Here is a 16,609-nt window from a genome sequence, read left to right as displayed (position 1 = left end):
ACTGTGGAGACGAGAGTGATGAGAAGCAATGTAGTAAGTCTGTCTGTCTGTCTGTCTGTCTGTCTGTCTGTCTCTTCTGTCTGTCTCTCTGTGTGTGTGTGTCTGTCTGTCTCTCTGTGTGTGTAATAGAGCTGGTTAGCATTTTAATCATCTTGTCGCTGTCATCCACAGACCTCATATGTACGCCCTTGTTCGTCGTACAACAGTGTCACACAAAGATCAACGTTTATCTTTTCATTCATTATGTTCTATTGTATTATTTGGCTACTGCATGTATTAGTTTTTGTTGTTTTTGAAAGAGACAACAAATTCATGTAGTCAGGGAAATATAAAAACCCTCTGATTTACTAATCTCTCAAGACACATTCTGCAACAACAAAAAAGACTATTTTGTTTGTGTTCCCATATTCCTAATGAACAAATGCTCATGTGATTTAATACATCCATAGTGTTGTGGGATACATGTATGTGCAATAATCATGAAGCCCGGTAGCCCACCAATAAAGATAATAAAATACAAAACAAATCCACAATTGTCTGTCTGTCTGTCTGTCTGTCTGTCTGTCTGTCTGTCTGTCTGTCTGTCTGTCTGTCTGTCTGTCTGTCTGGTTCAGTCCAAGACCAAAAAAAAGACCATCTCCGGTTTACTTCTCGTAAAGTAGGTGGACACCTTTTTAGGAGACCAGAAGCAGGTTGGAGTCTATTGATTCTAATGATAGAGTGAACGTGAACACAGCTTCTGACCCATTCTTTATTATTATTATTATAATTATTAAGTAACAGCTTCTGAACCATTCTTTAGCTCCATGGTCACTGAACTAAATATTAGACCCGATCGTCACAAGACACACAATATGTAGAAGATCTTCATACTAAGACGTCTCTTTTCAGAGAGAATGTACTTTATTATAAACCTGTCTCTGTCCCAGAAACTCACTCTCACAGGATGTAGCACCGCCGGCGCTCACTTAGCAGAGCATGTGTAGGCTTTGTGCTCCGTTCATATGATGTTAATAGTAGTGTATATCTGTCTGTCATTTAATGTGTCCATGAATGGAGTACATAAGAACCCCATTTGAAACCACTAACCAGCCATTGTCAGCTTTCCTGGGCTTTTTCAATACTTCTAAATGAAGTATTCAATCAATCAAACAGTGTTGTTGACCTGTGTGTGGTTCTCTCATCATGTGACCATGTGACCATGTGACCAGGCTGTGATGACAACGAGTGGCGTTGTGGGGACGGGGCGTGTGTTCCTCAGGACGTGGTCTGTGACACCAAGAGAGACTGTGGAGACGGCAGTGATGAGGCCAACTGCAAGACCTGTGAGTGATGACACACACACACTCACACACACTCACACACACGCACACGCACACGCACACGCACACGCACACACTCACACTCACACTCACACTCACATGCATAAGTTTGAGCACTGTTTCCTGAACAACGGTTTTGGTGCCCCCCCCCCCCCCCGTATCTTAAAAGCAGTAAATAGTAAATAGAATAAAATGTGACATATATTGTGGGTTAATAAATAGGCCTGTTGCTATAATATCAACTTTAGTTACTTTGTAGATTTTGATTATTGTTACAAAACAAAAAGATTTTTATACATTTGAAAACGTGTGAACTGGGACATTCTGCATAATGAGTACTTTCACTTTTGGTACTTTTAAGTGCATTTTGATACTTTTGTACTTTTACTCAAGTACATTTTGTAATCCGGCATTTTACTTGTAACAGATTATTCCTACATGGCAGTATTGATACTTTTACTCAAGTAAAAATGTATCCCCCCCCCCCCACAGCTCCAGAAGCGTGCAATGACTTCAGCTTCAGGTGTGAGAACAAGCAGTGTGTGAACAAAGTCAACGCAGAGTGTGACCGAGTCAACGACTGTGATGACGGCTCTGATGAGGCCCACTGTGGTAAGATCACATATTAACCCTTTAACTGTATAAGATCACATAATAACCCTTTAACTGTATAAGATCACATTTTAACCCTTTAACTGTATAAGATCACATATTAACCCTTTAACTGTAGAAGATCACATATTAACCCTTTAACTGTTACATAATAACCCTTTAACTGTTACATAGTAACCCTTTAGCTCCGCTGGGGAGGGGGGGAGGAGGAGGACGAAGGCTCTCCGTCCTCCCGCTGGGCCCTCCTCACTGGCAGGTGATAGAGGTGTAACGATATAGTAACTGCATCGAAAAATCGTTTTGAATTTTCAACGATCTACTATATCGTTATGCAAACAGCAAAATATCGTATCGTTTGACTTTGTATCGTATCGAATCGTTTTGCAATGCAAATAATCTATTTTATCAATACTAAGTACTTTTAAGAAGAAAAAAAGAGAGAGGGGTTTATATCCAGTATCCTGGTATTTATTTTTCACACAGAATTTTTGGGTTAATAAATAGTTACTATATTGATTTTAAATCATTGAATGGTATCGTATCGTTCTAAATGAACCTGTCCTGTATCGTTCATGTATCGTTTCGACTAAATCACTGAATGGAAACATATCGTATCGTTCTAAATGAACCTGTATCGTTCATGTATCGTATCGACAACCAAGTATGGTGATACGTATTGAATGGTTGTTAAAACGTATGGTTACACCCCTAGCAGGTGAGGTGTGTCAGTAGGATACCAATATGGGAACCCAAAGCCAAAAAATAATGAAAAACAGCGCCCTCTGCTGTTTGTACCATCTTACTTGGCTCTGGGACAATGGCGACGCAGCACACGTGCGCAAAGGAAACCGGGGTTTTGGTCTGCCTTCAGCTTTCACTTCCGGTGGTGCCACTATGTTTTCATTCCCACTAACAATATTTCTACACGGAACACTAACACCACTTCTCCCAGAGAACATGGATGGTTATAAGCCCAATTGTTTCTATGATGAAGATTCCAACGCAGAGCAGAATCTGTTCTTGAGAGATTAGTAGGATACAACAGCAGTGACAACACACAGAGAGATGTGAGGGGAGGAGTTCAATGGCATAACGACTACATTGACCAAAAACCCAAAAGAAAAGAAGCAACGATTCATACTTGGTCGTGCGATGGTGTCTCATGCTGAAAATAGCAGACCTACAGGTTCCTGAACTTGTAGATCTACTATTATCAGACGTTCCCCAATGGAGCATGAATTAAGCTTAACCCTCTGTGTGAGTACTTTCCCTTCACCCCCCCCCCCCCCCCCCCCCGCTAACATCCCTCCATCTCAACTCCCTCCATGCAGCGTGATTTGTTGAGATACATCAGCCCACGGCTTCATACTGTACACACACACACACACACACACACACACACACACACACACACACACAGTTGTGTTGTGTGTTGTATTGTGACTCACGTCTCGCCAGGCTGTCTGCCCCGAGGCTTCCAGAGTTTTTAATTTATCTCAGTCTTTCTTTAAACTCTTTTGACATCTGTGTGAAGTTTTAGTTTTTTTAGTATATATGTGTTTCCTGTCCCTTCACTATCAAGCCTCAGGGCTCTGGAGTGTTTGGAGTGATGTCGCCGCCCTGCTGGGCAACGCTCTGGAATTCTAAAGAGTTGTGGAGTTCAGAGAGTCAGAAACATCTTTATAGGTTTATAGGATGTAAAACAGCGGGAGAAATTCATTCTCTGGCAAACTCTGTCGTTTTAGTTGTTAACAGAAAGAGAGAGAGAGAGAGAAAAATGAAAAAAAAAATGAAAAAGAAATGCACAATTGTTAAAAGAAAACGCAGATATACGAGCTTGTGAGCTTGTAGATTTAGTGTTTTTGAATAGCCCAAAGTATACAATAATGGTATAGCAAAAAAGATGCGTTCCTGATCCTAATGGTGTGTGTGTGTGTGTGTGTGTGTGTGTGTGTGTGTGTGTGTGTGTGTGTGTGTGTGTGTGTGTGTGTGTGTGTGTGTGTGTGTGTGTGTGTGTGTGTGTGTGTGTGTGTGTGTGTGTGTGTGTGTGTGTGTGTGTGTGTGTGTGTGTGTTCCAGAGTGCGGCATCAGACCCTACAAGCTGAACCGCATTGTGGGCGGGGACGACGCGGAGCTGGGGGAGTGGCCCTGGCAGGTCAGCCTTCACTTCCAGACGCGGGGTCATGTGTGTGGAGCGTCCATCCTGTCTGACCGCTGGCTGCTGTCTGCTGCACACTGCTTCAAGACCTCTGACCCCAGGTACCTTATTATAATAATACAATACTAACAACAGTTATTATGATTAATACTAACAACAGTTATTATGATTAATACTAACAATACTAACAACAGTTATTATGATTAATACTAACCAAATGACTTCTAAACTGTTAACGGTGTTCATTTCGACAACTAAAACTATGCTGAAAATGTGTTGTAGACGAGCTTTTTTTTATCACTGACAAAAACTACATAAAAACTAAGCTATGATGACTAAAACTATGACTAAATATATTGACGATTTCATCAACAAATACAAACTAGACTAGAATGTCAGGGAGGTCCAGTAGAAGTGAGAAGTAGTTATGTTGTGCTTGGTTCTGTGTGGAGCTTGTTGGAGCTTGTTCAGAAAGCTGCGGCTCGTCTGGTGTTCAACCGCCCCAAGTTCTCCCACACAACCATCCTTCTCCGTTCTCTACACTGGCTCCTCGTAGCGGCTCACATCCAGTTCAAAACCCTGGTGCTAGCCTATAGGGCAGTGAAAGGAACAGCTCCTTCTTACCTCCAGGCTATGGTCGATGCCTACACCCCTGCCCGACCACTTCGGTCTGCCGCCTCGGGGCGACTGATTGCCTCGTCACTCAAGGGTCCTTCTGGCCGATCCACACGGTCACAACTCTTTTCTGTTCTGGCCCCACAGTGGTGGAATGAACTCCCCACTGATGTCAGGACAGCAGAGTCACTGATGTCAGGACAGCAGAGACACTGAAAACACACCTCTTCAGGAAACACTACCCTTCCTCTTAGCCTTGCCTACTTGTTGTCAATCATTCGTACGAGCTCTTGTTTTATTGGATCTTGTTTATTTGATAGTTATTTGTTTCAGCTTTTACTCATTAGCGCTAGGTATACTTTATTTATTGTATGTGTATATATATATATATGTATATATATATATATACACGTTGCTTGTTTTAGAAGAGAATGCACTTAATGCTTCTGGTGATTAGTAGTTTCGTTCCCTACCTTCATGTTGAATGCACTTATTGTAAGTCGCTTTGGATAAAAGCGTCTGCTAAATGACCGTATGTAATGTAATGTAATGGGTGTCAAGCTCTACAAATACGCGCTGTGTGCTTGTAGATCGGCTATTTTCACACAACTAAGTATAAAGCAGTAATTACGACGCCATCACGGCCCGGCCAAAATAAAATTGAGTCGACTAAAACTAATGAAATGTCAAAACAAATCAAATGACTAAAACTTAATTTCTGGTGGCGAGCTAGAAGACTTGTCTAGGTTGCAGTGGTGGAAAAAGTACTCAAATGTTTTACTTAAGTAAATGTATCAATACTGCACTGTAGAAGTACTCTGTTACAAGTAAATGTCCGGAATTCTAAATGTACTTGAGTAAAAGTACAGACGTATTGGCATCAAAATGTACTTAAAGTACCAAAAGTAAAAGTACAAAAATGTTTGAAAATATCAGATCTACAAGCTCACAACGCATCGCGAGCTTGTAGATCTGCTATTTGGTGGTTAATGTGTGTTTCGTAATATCATAATTTATATATGAAAAGTAACTAGTAACTAAAGTTTTCAAATAATTGTAGTGGAGTAAAAGTACAATATTTGCCTCTGAGATGTAGTGGAGTAAAAGTATTGGAAATTGGAAATACTCAAGTAAAGTACAAATACCTCAAAATTTTACTTAAGTACAGTACTTAAGTAAATGTACTTAGTTACTTTCCACCACTGCAGGTGTTTTATGGTGGTTTTGAAGGAGGACAGGGAGTCATACTTGTAGGTGTCTGGTGGGCAGAATAGTGGAATGAGACGAGATGAGACAGAATAGTGGAATGAGACGAGATGAGACAGAATAGTGGAATGAGACGAGATGAGACAGAATAGTGGAATGAGACGAGATGAGACAGAATAGTGGAATGAGACGAGATGAGACAGAATAGTGGAATGAGACGAGATGAGACAGAATGGTGGAATGAGACGAGATGAGACAGAATAGTGGAATGAGACGAGATGAGACAGAATAGTGGAATGAGACGAGATGAGACAGAATAGTGGAATGAGACGAGATGAGACAGAATAGTGGAATGAGATGAGACCATCTGGAATGATTGTGTGCCAAGAGCCCGTATACAAGTTTTGTTTTACATCTTAAAACAAAAAAATCCATTTTGTTCTAAAAAGAAGCTCACAACACGTTGCAATGCGACACGTTGTGAGCTTGTAGATCCGATCGGCTCTTTTGAAAAACACTTAGATTTAACCTAATAATAAAAACATGGCCAATATAGGGTTGCCAGGTTGACGGTGGTTAAACAAGCATGTACCGTGTCTTCCTCGAAGCCACATACCCTAGGGGTCGTTCCTCTAACCATTCAAGGACTGTTTTTTTGGTGGGGAGGGTTTGTCATTTCTGAGTTAAATGCGTCCCCATTATTTTATCCTGAATATGTAAATATTCATTTTTCTCACATTCTGATGAGTGTGAAATAAAAAAAAAATTTTCCTGCACAACAGAGAGGATTTAAATAGAAATGACACGCCGTCTAAACGAGCCCCTGATGACACCGTTAATTAGAAACACCTTGGGAGACTCGTTTAGTGTTGTAGGGCTGCATGTCTCCCAGGGGCCTGTAGGGGGAGCACTAACCACACTGTTTGAGCCATTCTGTGTGTGTGTGTGTGTGTGTGTGTGTGTGTGTGTGTGTGTGTGTGTGTGTGTGTGTGTGTGTGTGTGTGTGTGTGTGTGTGTGTGTGTGTGTGTGTGTGTGTGTGTGTGTGTGTGTGTGTGTGTGTGTGTGTGTGTGTGTGTGTGTGTGTGTGTGTGTGTGTGTGTGGATATTCGCTGTGCCATGCATTTTTTTTCATTTGCAGCGTGTCTCAGAGTAGCAGTGTGACATGTACTTTATCCCATTCAATCCGGAAACACATCTATGTCCTTTTACATTTATTTTGCTATTGTAAAAATAGCAGATCTACAAGCTCATAGCGCGACGCCGAGTGTGCTTTTTTTTTTTTTAAACTTGAAAATTTGTGCAAATCTTTGAATATATATATATATTTAAAGCAAACATTTGTAAAAAAAAAATGTTTGCTTTAAAAATATATGTTTTTGCAGTAATTGTCATGATTTATCCAAAATAGCAGATCTACAAGCTCATAGCTCTATGAGCTTGTAATAATAACTTGTATTTATATAGCGCCTTTCAGAAACCCAAGGACTCTTTACAGAACACAAAATAAACACATGAGTTGCCAAAAGCCTGAGTAAATAAGTGTCTCTTCAGTGAGGACTTGAAGGAGTCCAGTGTCTCTCCATTGGGAGAGAGTTCCAGAGGTCAGAGGCTGCCACGCTTGTAGATCTGCTATTTTTTGAATAGCCCAAATAAATGTCAAAATGCCACACAGATGCGGTCCCGGTCCTGATGGGTTATGAGGTTCTCACACTCATATATTTATTAGAATGATGTCTGGCTGCATGTATGGAGATCTGCTCTGTCCGGCTGGGAAACCTCACATCTACACAACTATGACTACCATTCAAATGGGAAAAAAGCATCAAAAATAGCAGATCTACAAGCTCCAAACGCACCGCTTGGCGCCGCGTTTGGAGCTTGTAGATATGCTACTTTTGAAGCTTTGGTGTGAGGCTGTAATGTGATCAAATAGGATGTTGGTTTAAACTAATGTAGTACTGTAGCTCCTCCCCCTACAATATATGTATTAGAATGTAGTACTGTAGCTCCTCCTCCTACAATATATGTATTAGAATGTAGTACTGTAGCTCCTCCTCCTACAATATATGTATTAGAATGTAGTACTGTAGCTCCTCCCCCTACAATATATGTATTAGAATGTAGTACTGTAGCTCCTCCCCCTACAATATATGTATTAGAACAGGGGTCTTCAAGGGCCAAGGGGACCCCTTAGCTGAGAGAGAGATGAAGCAGGGACCCCTTAGCTGAGAGAGAGATGAAGCAGGGACCCCTTAGCAGAGAGAGATGAAGCAGGGACCCCTTAGGTGAGAGAGAGATGAAGCAGGGACCCCTTAGCTGAGAGAGAGATGAAGCAGGGACCCCTTAGGTGAGAGAGATGAAGCAGGGACCCCTTAGCTGAGAGAGATGAAGCAGGGACCCCTTAGCTGAGAGAGATGAAGCAGGGACCCCTTAGCTGAGAGAGATGAAGCAGGGACCCCTTAGCTGAGAGAGAGATGAAGCAGGGACCCCCTAGCTGAGAGAGAGATGAAGCAGGGACCCCTTAGCTTAGAGAGAGATGAAGCAGGGACCCCTTAGCTGAGAGACAGATGAAGCAGGGACCCCTTAGCTTAGAGAGAGATGAAGCAGGGACCCCTTAGCTGAGAGAGAGATGAAGCAGGGACCCCTTAGCTGAGAGAGAGATGAAGCAGGGACCCCTTAGCTGAGAGACAGATGAAGCAGGGACCCCTTAGCTGAGAGAGAGATGAAGCAGGGACCCCTTAGCTGAGAGAGAGATGAAGCAGGGACCCCTTAGCTGAGAGAGAGATGAAGCAGGGACCCCTTAGCAGAGAGAGAGATGAAGCAGGGACCCCTTAGCTGAGAGAGATGAAGCAGGGACCCCTTAGCTGAGAGAGAGATGAAGCAGGGACCCCTTAGCTGAGAGAGATAGAGATGAGAAGGTAAAACATAAAAATCATATCACACAAAGATTTGGCGGACCCCCTGTAGTAACTCTGAGGACCCCTAGGGGTCCCGGACCCCCTGTATCATAATGTAGTACTGTAGCTCCTCCTGCCTGGTGCATGTATGGATATAGAAACCTCTTATCTCTAGATTTTAACATTTTGTGTTTTTTTTTTGCTCTCGTAAATTAACGTCCTGCTTGATCACACGACAGCGTTACACAAACACAGATCTACAAGCTCCAAGCGGCTTGTAGATCTGACATTAACAGACCATTACAAGACAAAGACGAGTCAAATATTAATGTTGAACCCATGAAAAGTATTAAGAGCTTCTGACTAAATCAGATCTACAAATGATCCATTAGAACTCTTTTCATTTTATTCTTCCATTTCCTGACTAGTAACTGGTTTGGACTTACAAGGTACCTGCCAGTGAGGATATATATCTATATGCTACACACACACACACACACACACACACACACACACACACACACACACACACACACACACACACACACACATAAAAGCACTTGAAGAGCCGTTGTGTTGGTTTAAAAAGCACTTGGCTTTGTAGCAACATCAAGTGCAATAAATCACCTGAAAGCATCTTTGGCTCCGTTGGATGGCTCCGTTGGATGGCTCCGTTGGATGAACGAGCGGCTGTTGGATGAGCGGGTGGGCAGGTGAGCGGGGGGGCGGCGGCTCAGGGCAGACACAGTGATCGCCTGGGAGCTGAAAAGGTCCCCGGTTCGATCCCTACCGGGCCGTCTCCTCCTGGTTGTGTGTTGAAGTGTCCTTGAGCAAGACACTGTCTTAGTGTCCATGTTAGAGACACTATTAGCTGATATAAAGGATGCTTTGATGTTGAGGACATTAAGTACACTTTACAGGCGACACAAATGGCAAAACCTTTATTTATTGATTGAGTGAATACTTTATTATTAAGCTTATTAACAGTACAGTACAGTCGAAGGTTTCCATTGTGGTCCATTGTGCTCAATTCATCAGTAATACATATAATACAGACAATACATTACAATACAAAATATTCTACAAAACCTATTGGAATAAAGCTCAGTAGAATCAGGTGTTTTATATGTACAGAGAACGGAGGGGGCGGGTTCAGAGGATCAAAGCATAACACATCTGAGAGAACAAATATGATAATCATCTCTGCTTTATGGAAGTTCATCAAGTCCATTTTATTTGCATAGCACTTCTCACAGATTGATCTCACTAAGTGCTTAACTCATTGGCCGCCATTATCGCATTAACGCGATCTAATAAATAGCGCGCTTGGCCGCCAGGATCGCGTTAATGCGATCTATGGTCTTTATTGATCTTTATGCTCTGATCACGCTATTCTGTTATGAATCAGGCTAAGTTTCGGGTTCCACTTACTTCAACCACCACTGCATCCGGTTCCATGACTTGGGTTCCGTTTTCGGTTTTACATTTTTTCCCCCCAGTCATTTTCGACCATAATAGGGAAACAAATGGTTTTTCACACGCTATGAAAAACGATCGGAGACCTCCCCTCCTATAATCTATGGTCTGGGTGACGAACAGTCATCCCCGTTGTGTATCACAAAGTAATTTTCGCCGATAACAGAATCTGAGACATTTCACTTCCGGTTCATGTGTTTCACTGTGTGAGTGGGTCTGGGAGGGGGCGAGTGTGATCGAGAGGCGATCAAGCTTGGTATGTGCTGCTCTCTGGTGGTGGAACGATCAAAACGATTCAAGTGTCAAGCTACACTTTCTAGATGTGAATTAAATAACAAAATAACGAAACAAAAAAACACGAAAATCGCTGGCAAGGGCTGCTATGAACGAGGTTTTAACTCTGGCAGTCAATGAGTTAACATACAGTGAGGTTAACAATGAAACAAGGGATTAAAGCAGAAAAAGGCAATTCTTCTCAAGCAGACTCAAATCTTCTGTGTGTGTGTGTGTGTGTGTGTGTGTGTGTGTGTGTGTTATAATAACTGTAGATGTATCATTAACGTTCATAATAACTATGCTTTGAGTGACAGCTTTAAACAGACCAATACTAACTTTGTCCTCATTTTCTCTCCTCTGGGAACGTAACGGTTGATAAGGATTCTTACACTTTAGAATCCACATTTAGAACCAACCACATCCTGACATATTTATCGTCTACTTTAGCTTCCCCTGGGATCAACATTAGCTTCTGGCCGCTAGCTTACTGTAGCTAATCTGTGCAGAGCACGTGTGTGTGTGTGTGTGTGTGTGTGTGTGTGTGTGTGTGTGTTTGTTTTCTGTGCTAACAGAGAAAACAAGAAACAACAGATTTAAAAACCTAACGATCACGTTCCATTCCAAGCCTGGCCTCCAGGAGCAGAAGAGAAGCTGAGTTTTTAAAGTCATTAATGTTTCGATTGATTAATTGAGTACAAAGGACCCCAATGGAAACAAGCCATAGGCTTTCTTGGGTTTAAAATCCTCTTAGCTGACCAGACTGTACTTTCTTGTGCTTTTTTTGCAAAATGCTAATAAAGTATTCAATCAATCAATCAATCAATCGAGTAAGGCGATAACCCCTATTTTCTATAAAACACATTTTGATTTAGTTTTAGTCTTAGCCTTTTGAATACAATTCTATTTAGTTACTGTCATATTTTAGTCATTTGAAATTATTTCGTTTTAGTCATATTTTAGTTGACTAAATATCATTTAAGATTTAAGTTGATAAATGGTATTTTGGGAGGGCCTTGATGGCGTCATAATAATTTACACGTAGAGACTTATACTTGAATAGAAAAAAGCTGATCTACAAGCTGTAGCTTATTAACACACACTGGAGGCTGATAATATGGGACATCCCTACTTACAAGTTGTACCTCGTTGTGAAGGCGACTAATCAGGCTTTCCAACCTTATGAACAGGGCCGGCCCTAGGATTTTCGTGGCCCTAAGCAAGATTTGTTTGGGTGCCCCCCCCCAAACACCCCCATTATAAAATCAGTTATTTTTTATTGCATACTAAAATAATAATGCTAGTTGTTGGATAGGAGATACATGACATAATTACAATATGAAAGTAAAATAAAAATAAATAAAAAATAAAGTTTTTTTTTTTGTGGCCCCTTAGTGGTTGCGGCCCTAAGCGACCGCTTATGTTGCTTATGGCAGCGGCCGGCCCTGCTTATGAAATACAAAACCAATGTATTATTGAAATAATACACAGAAATAAAGTGTCTGAACTTTCTTTTTTTTAAATACATGAATCAATGTCTTTCTTCTTCTTGTTGTCCAGTGTGTGCATAGTGTGTGCATAGTGTGTGCATAGTGTGTGCATAGTGTGTGCATAGTGTGTGTGTGCATAGTGTGTGCATAGTTACCACAGGGGTCAACAGGTGGACCCTGGGCAAATAAATAAATAAATATATATATATATCTTTTAAGGGATATATTTTTGGGGGATTCTTGGAGGGGGGGTGAAAAATTATTTGAATTTTTGTTCTGTTTTCATGTTTATTTTCATGCATGTTTTCATACTCTGCGCCAGACGCGGAAATCTCGGAGGGGAGATTTGTCTCCCCCTAGCTTCAGATTGGACGCTCCCCAAGTCATTTATAAGAATTAAAATAAATGTTAAAATAGTTAAAAATACTTATTTAATAAAATCTGAACACACTTATACATCATAAGTTATTAATAATGAAGAATTAACATAACACAGTGTCAAATTAGCTAGATTAGAGGAAAATGAAAACGCGCTGGGGACCCCCTCTAGGGTTAGGGGGACCACCTCTAGCCTCAACCCAGATTTGCGCCGCTGCTCCCCAGTTTTATGAAGTTGGTTGGTTGGGAGGGAATGGATGTTAATATGTGTTTACTTATGGCGACACAACAATGTTTCGTCATGTTTTTCTAACATCCTGTATTCTCCCCGCCTGTCTGTCTGTCGCTCCGTTCCCATAGCAACCACATCACGTCTAACTGGCAGACGTACAGCGGGATGCAGGACCAGTACAAACAGGAGGAGGTTCAGCAGCGTTCCCTGAAGACCATCGTCACGCACGAGGACTACAACCCCATGACCTTCGACTACGACGTGGCTCTGCTGGAGCTGGCCACGCCCCTCACCTTCACCAACACCATCCACCCCATCTGTCTGCCCGCCAAGTCTCACTTCTTCTCCCCGGGCATGGGCTGCTGGGTGACGGGCTGGGGCACGCTGAGAGAAGGAGGTACAGAGCAATTATTACTTTACCAACACTCACTGAGACTGGACGCACAGGTGACTGTTTCATGTCATCAATTCCCAACAGATCCTCAAACCTGTTGTTTTGGGGTTTTGCTGGTTTCAGTTCAGCTGGTTTTCAGTTAGTGAGGTGCGCCCTAGTGAGACATATGTACTTCACCCCGCAACAGTGTTGTGCGCCGAGAACAGCTGACATACAAGCTCACAACCGCGTCACAGATGAGACCGCTGTGAGCTTGGAGGTCTGCTGTTCTAGGCTGTTCTCTGCGCGCGACACCTTCGCGGGACGGAGCATAAATTAGGCTTGATGGGCTGCAGCTACACGAGCAAGAGCAGGTTCTGGTGCCGTGATCATAGAGCGCTCCCTCTGTTCTGATGACAGACACTGGAGGCGGGGTTTGGGGGAAAACTGCTTTGAAATGCTATTATTGTTTACACACAACAGAGACCAAGGATTATAAGGTTTCAAGAGGCAGAGATCCTAAGTAAATACACAGTATGTCTATATATGACAGAATATTCATACACAGTATGTCTATATATGACAGAATATTCATACACAGTATGTCTCTATATGACAGAATATTCATACACAGTATGTCTATATATGACAGAATATTCATACACAGTATGTCTATATATGACAGAATATTCATACACAGTATGTCTATATATGACAGAATATTCATACACAGTATGTCTATATATGACAGAATATTCATACACAGTATGTCTCTATATGACAGAATATTCATACACAGTATGTCTATATATGACAGAATGTTCATACACAGTATGTCTATATATGACAGAATGTTCATACACAGTATGTCTATATATGACAGAATGTTCATACACAGTATGTCTATATATGACAGAATGTTCATACACAGTATGTCTATATATGACAGAATGTTCATACACAGTGTGTCTCTATATGACAGAATATTCATACACAGTGTGTCTCTATATGACAGAATATTCATACACAGTATGTCTCTATATGACAGAATATTCATACACAGTATGTCTCTATATGACAGAATATTCATACACAGTATGTCTCTATATGACAGAATATTCATACACAGTATGTCTCTATATGACAGAATATTCATACACAGTATGTCTATATATGACAGAATGTTCATACACAGTATGTCTCTATATGACAGAATATTTGCGAACGCGGGAGGAGGCGCGGCGAAGCCGCGCCTCCGACCAAGTGGAGCTTACTATGTAACCCTGCTCGGGTTGTGTCTCTGTATCTCTGTGTCTCCGTGTGCACTGCCTGTGTGCACTGCCTGTGTGCAGCTCCTCTGAGATAAGTAAATGTCCAATTTAGACGTACCATACATCAAATGAAAGGTCTTTGAAAACTGAACACACCTGTCAAGGTTGCGTTTAAGCCCGCCCCTTCCCCCGGAAGCCACGCCCCGGAGAAGGCTCCTAAAAACTCCCCATTGAAACCCCATGTTAAATGAAAAGTGCCCGAATCGCTCCCAAACTTTTTCTACCCCCCCTAAGTGGGGGTCTACGAACAAATACATCGGGCTCGGATTTTGGCTCCGCCCCCCGGAAGTGGGTGAAACAGGCACTTCAAACACTTTGTTGAATTGTTCAAAAACATTCCAAGTTTTTTTTTTGTGAATTTGTATTTTTCTAAGATGCTCCTTTTAACGCAGATTTTTTGTGAAAAAAAAAAAAAAAATTTATTGGTTACTTTTTTTTTAAATATTTTTTTTCATTCTTTTTTTTCTTTTTTTGCCGCGTTCGCGCGTCTTACTTGTCATACACAGTATGTCTCTATATGACAGAATATTCATACACAGTATGTCTCTATATGACAGAATATTCATACACAGTATGTCTATATATGACAGAATATTCATACACAGTATGTCTATATATGACAGAATATTGATACACAGTATGTCTCTATATGACAGAATATTCATACACAGTATGTCTCTATATGACAGAATGTCCTCTCTCTCTCTCTCTCTCTCTCTCTCTCTCTCTCTCATCAGGCCGTACGGCCCGTGTGCTCCAGAAGGCGGAGGTAAAGATCATAAACGACACGGTGTGTAACGTGGTGACAGAAGGTCAGGTGACCTCCAGGATGATGTGCAGTGGCTTCCTGGCCGGAGGCGTGGACGCCTGTCAGGTGAGACGTCACTTTGAGGCTTTTTACGCCCTTTTTCCTCCATAACGTAGTCCTTATGCCGTTATCTATTCCTCCACAATGTAGTCCTTATGCTAATCTATTCCTCCACAATGTAGTCCTTATGCCGTTATCTATTCCTCCACAATGTAGTCCTTATGCCGTTATCTATTCCTCCACAATGTAGTCCTTATGCCGTTATCTATTCCTCCACAATGTAGTCCTTATGCCGTTATCTATTCCTCCACAATGTAGTCCTTATGCCAATCTATTCCTCCACAATGTAGTCCTTATGCCAATCTATTCCTCCACAATGTAGTCCTTATGCCGTTATCTATTCCTCCACAATGTAGTCCTTATGCCGTTATCTATTCCTCCACAACGTAGTCCTTATGCCAATCTATTCCTCCACAACGTAGTCCTTATGCCGTTATCTATTCCTCCACAATGTAGTCCTTATGCCAATCTATTCCTCCACTGCTGTTACACCCTACTGAATCACCTTTTATTATTGAAATGATTTATTAGGAATAGCCCCTTGAGATGTAGCATCTCGTTTTAGAGGGGATCCTAGGTACATGATACACTGTATAGACATTTTCCAAAAACTAAAACTAAAACTAAAACTAAAAAAAAACTAAAACAAAACTAAAACAAAGCAGAGGGGAAAACAAAACATTAAACAACAAGCAATTACAACAACCAATTCAACAAACAATATTAGATATGACAAAACAAGTAAACCACAAGACAGATGACAGGAGCCATAACAGAACAGAACAGGACAGACAGACAGACAGACAGACAGACAGACAGACAGACAGACAGACAGACAGACAGACAGACAGGCAGACAGACAGACAGACAGACAGACAGACAGACAGACAGGACAAACACATAAAACAACAGAAAATGTAAAGCATAAGAATGGAACATTAAGTCAACACAGACAGAACAATATCGTGCATGTCAGTATATTTAGAGTGATTAATAGAGGTTATATGACAATGTTATAGTTATGAAATAGTTATAGACATGTACATACATTCTGACAGTGAGGAGCGCCCACCAGGAGGATCGTCCTACTCCTCCCGCCCAGCACTCCTCGCTCAGGGGCGGATATTTGCACTACCCAGACCACGCACTGAGGGGGGCCCCCGCCTCCCCCCTAAAAATGTTTTAATAAAAATGTATGGCGTACGTGTGTTGAGCTTGTAGATCTGCTATTTTTGCTACTTTTCAATTGGAAATGTTACTGAAAAGTAACATTTCTATTTCATTTCAAATGCATTTAGTTAACACATCGAGTGCCATAAACGGTCCGGACCGTTTTTGAGGATCCAAACGAGAAGTGCCGAAAACGGTCCGGACCGT

At 41.6% G+C, this 16,609-nt stretch overlaps 1 protein-coding gene and 1 pseudogene across 2 annotated transcripts in view; both read left to right on the top strand.

The window, feature by feature from the left end:
• LOC308084327 (protein NLRC3-like) overlaps positions 1–16,609 on the top strand; it is a 297,537-nt pseudogene that overhangs the window by 155,860 nt on the left and 125,068 nt on the right. The window lies entirely within an intron of this gene.
• The window catches only part of st14 (ST14 transmembrane serine protease matriptase), a 56,832-nt gene that overhangs the window by 38,971 nt on the left and 1,252 nt on the right, over positions 1–16,609 (top strand). The window contains exons 12-17 of the mRNA XM_080427176.1: positions 2–33; positions 1,212–1,325; positions 1,815–1,934; positions 4,013–4,193; positions 12,789–13,057; positions 15,102–15,238. Of these exons, the coding sequence (XP_080283302.1) occupies positions 2–33; positions 1,212–1,325; positions 1,815–1,934; positions 4,013–4,193; positions 12,789–13,057; positions 15,102–15,238 (853 nt within the window). The remainder of the gene's footprint in view (position 1; positions 34–1,211; positions 1,326–1,814; positions 1,935–4,012; positions 4,194–12,788; positions 13,058–15,101; positions 15,239–16,609) is intronic.

Source organism: Gymnoscopelus braueri (genome assembly GCF_963280865.1).
Source record: "Gymnoscopelus braueri genome assembly, chromosome: 4".
Classification (NCBI taxonomy): Eukaryota; Metazoa; Chordata; class Actinopteri; order Myctophiformes; family Myctophidae; genus Gymnoscopelus; species Gymnoscopelus braueri.
This window is presented reverse-complemented; position numbering and strand designations above follow the sequence as displayed.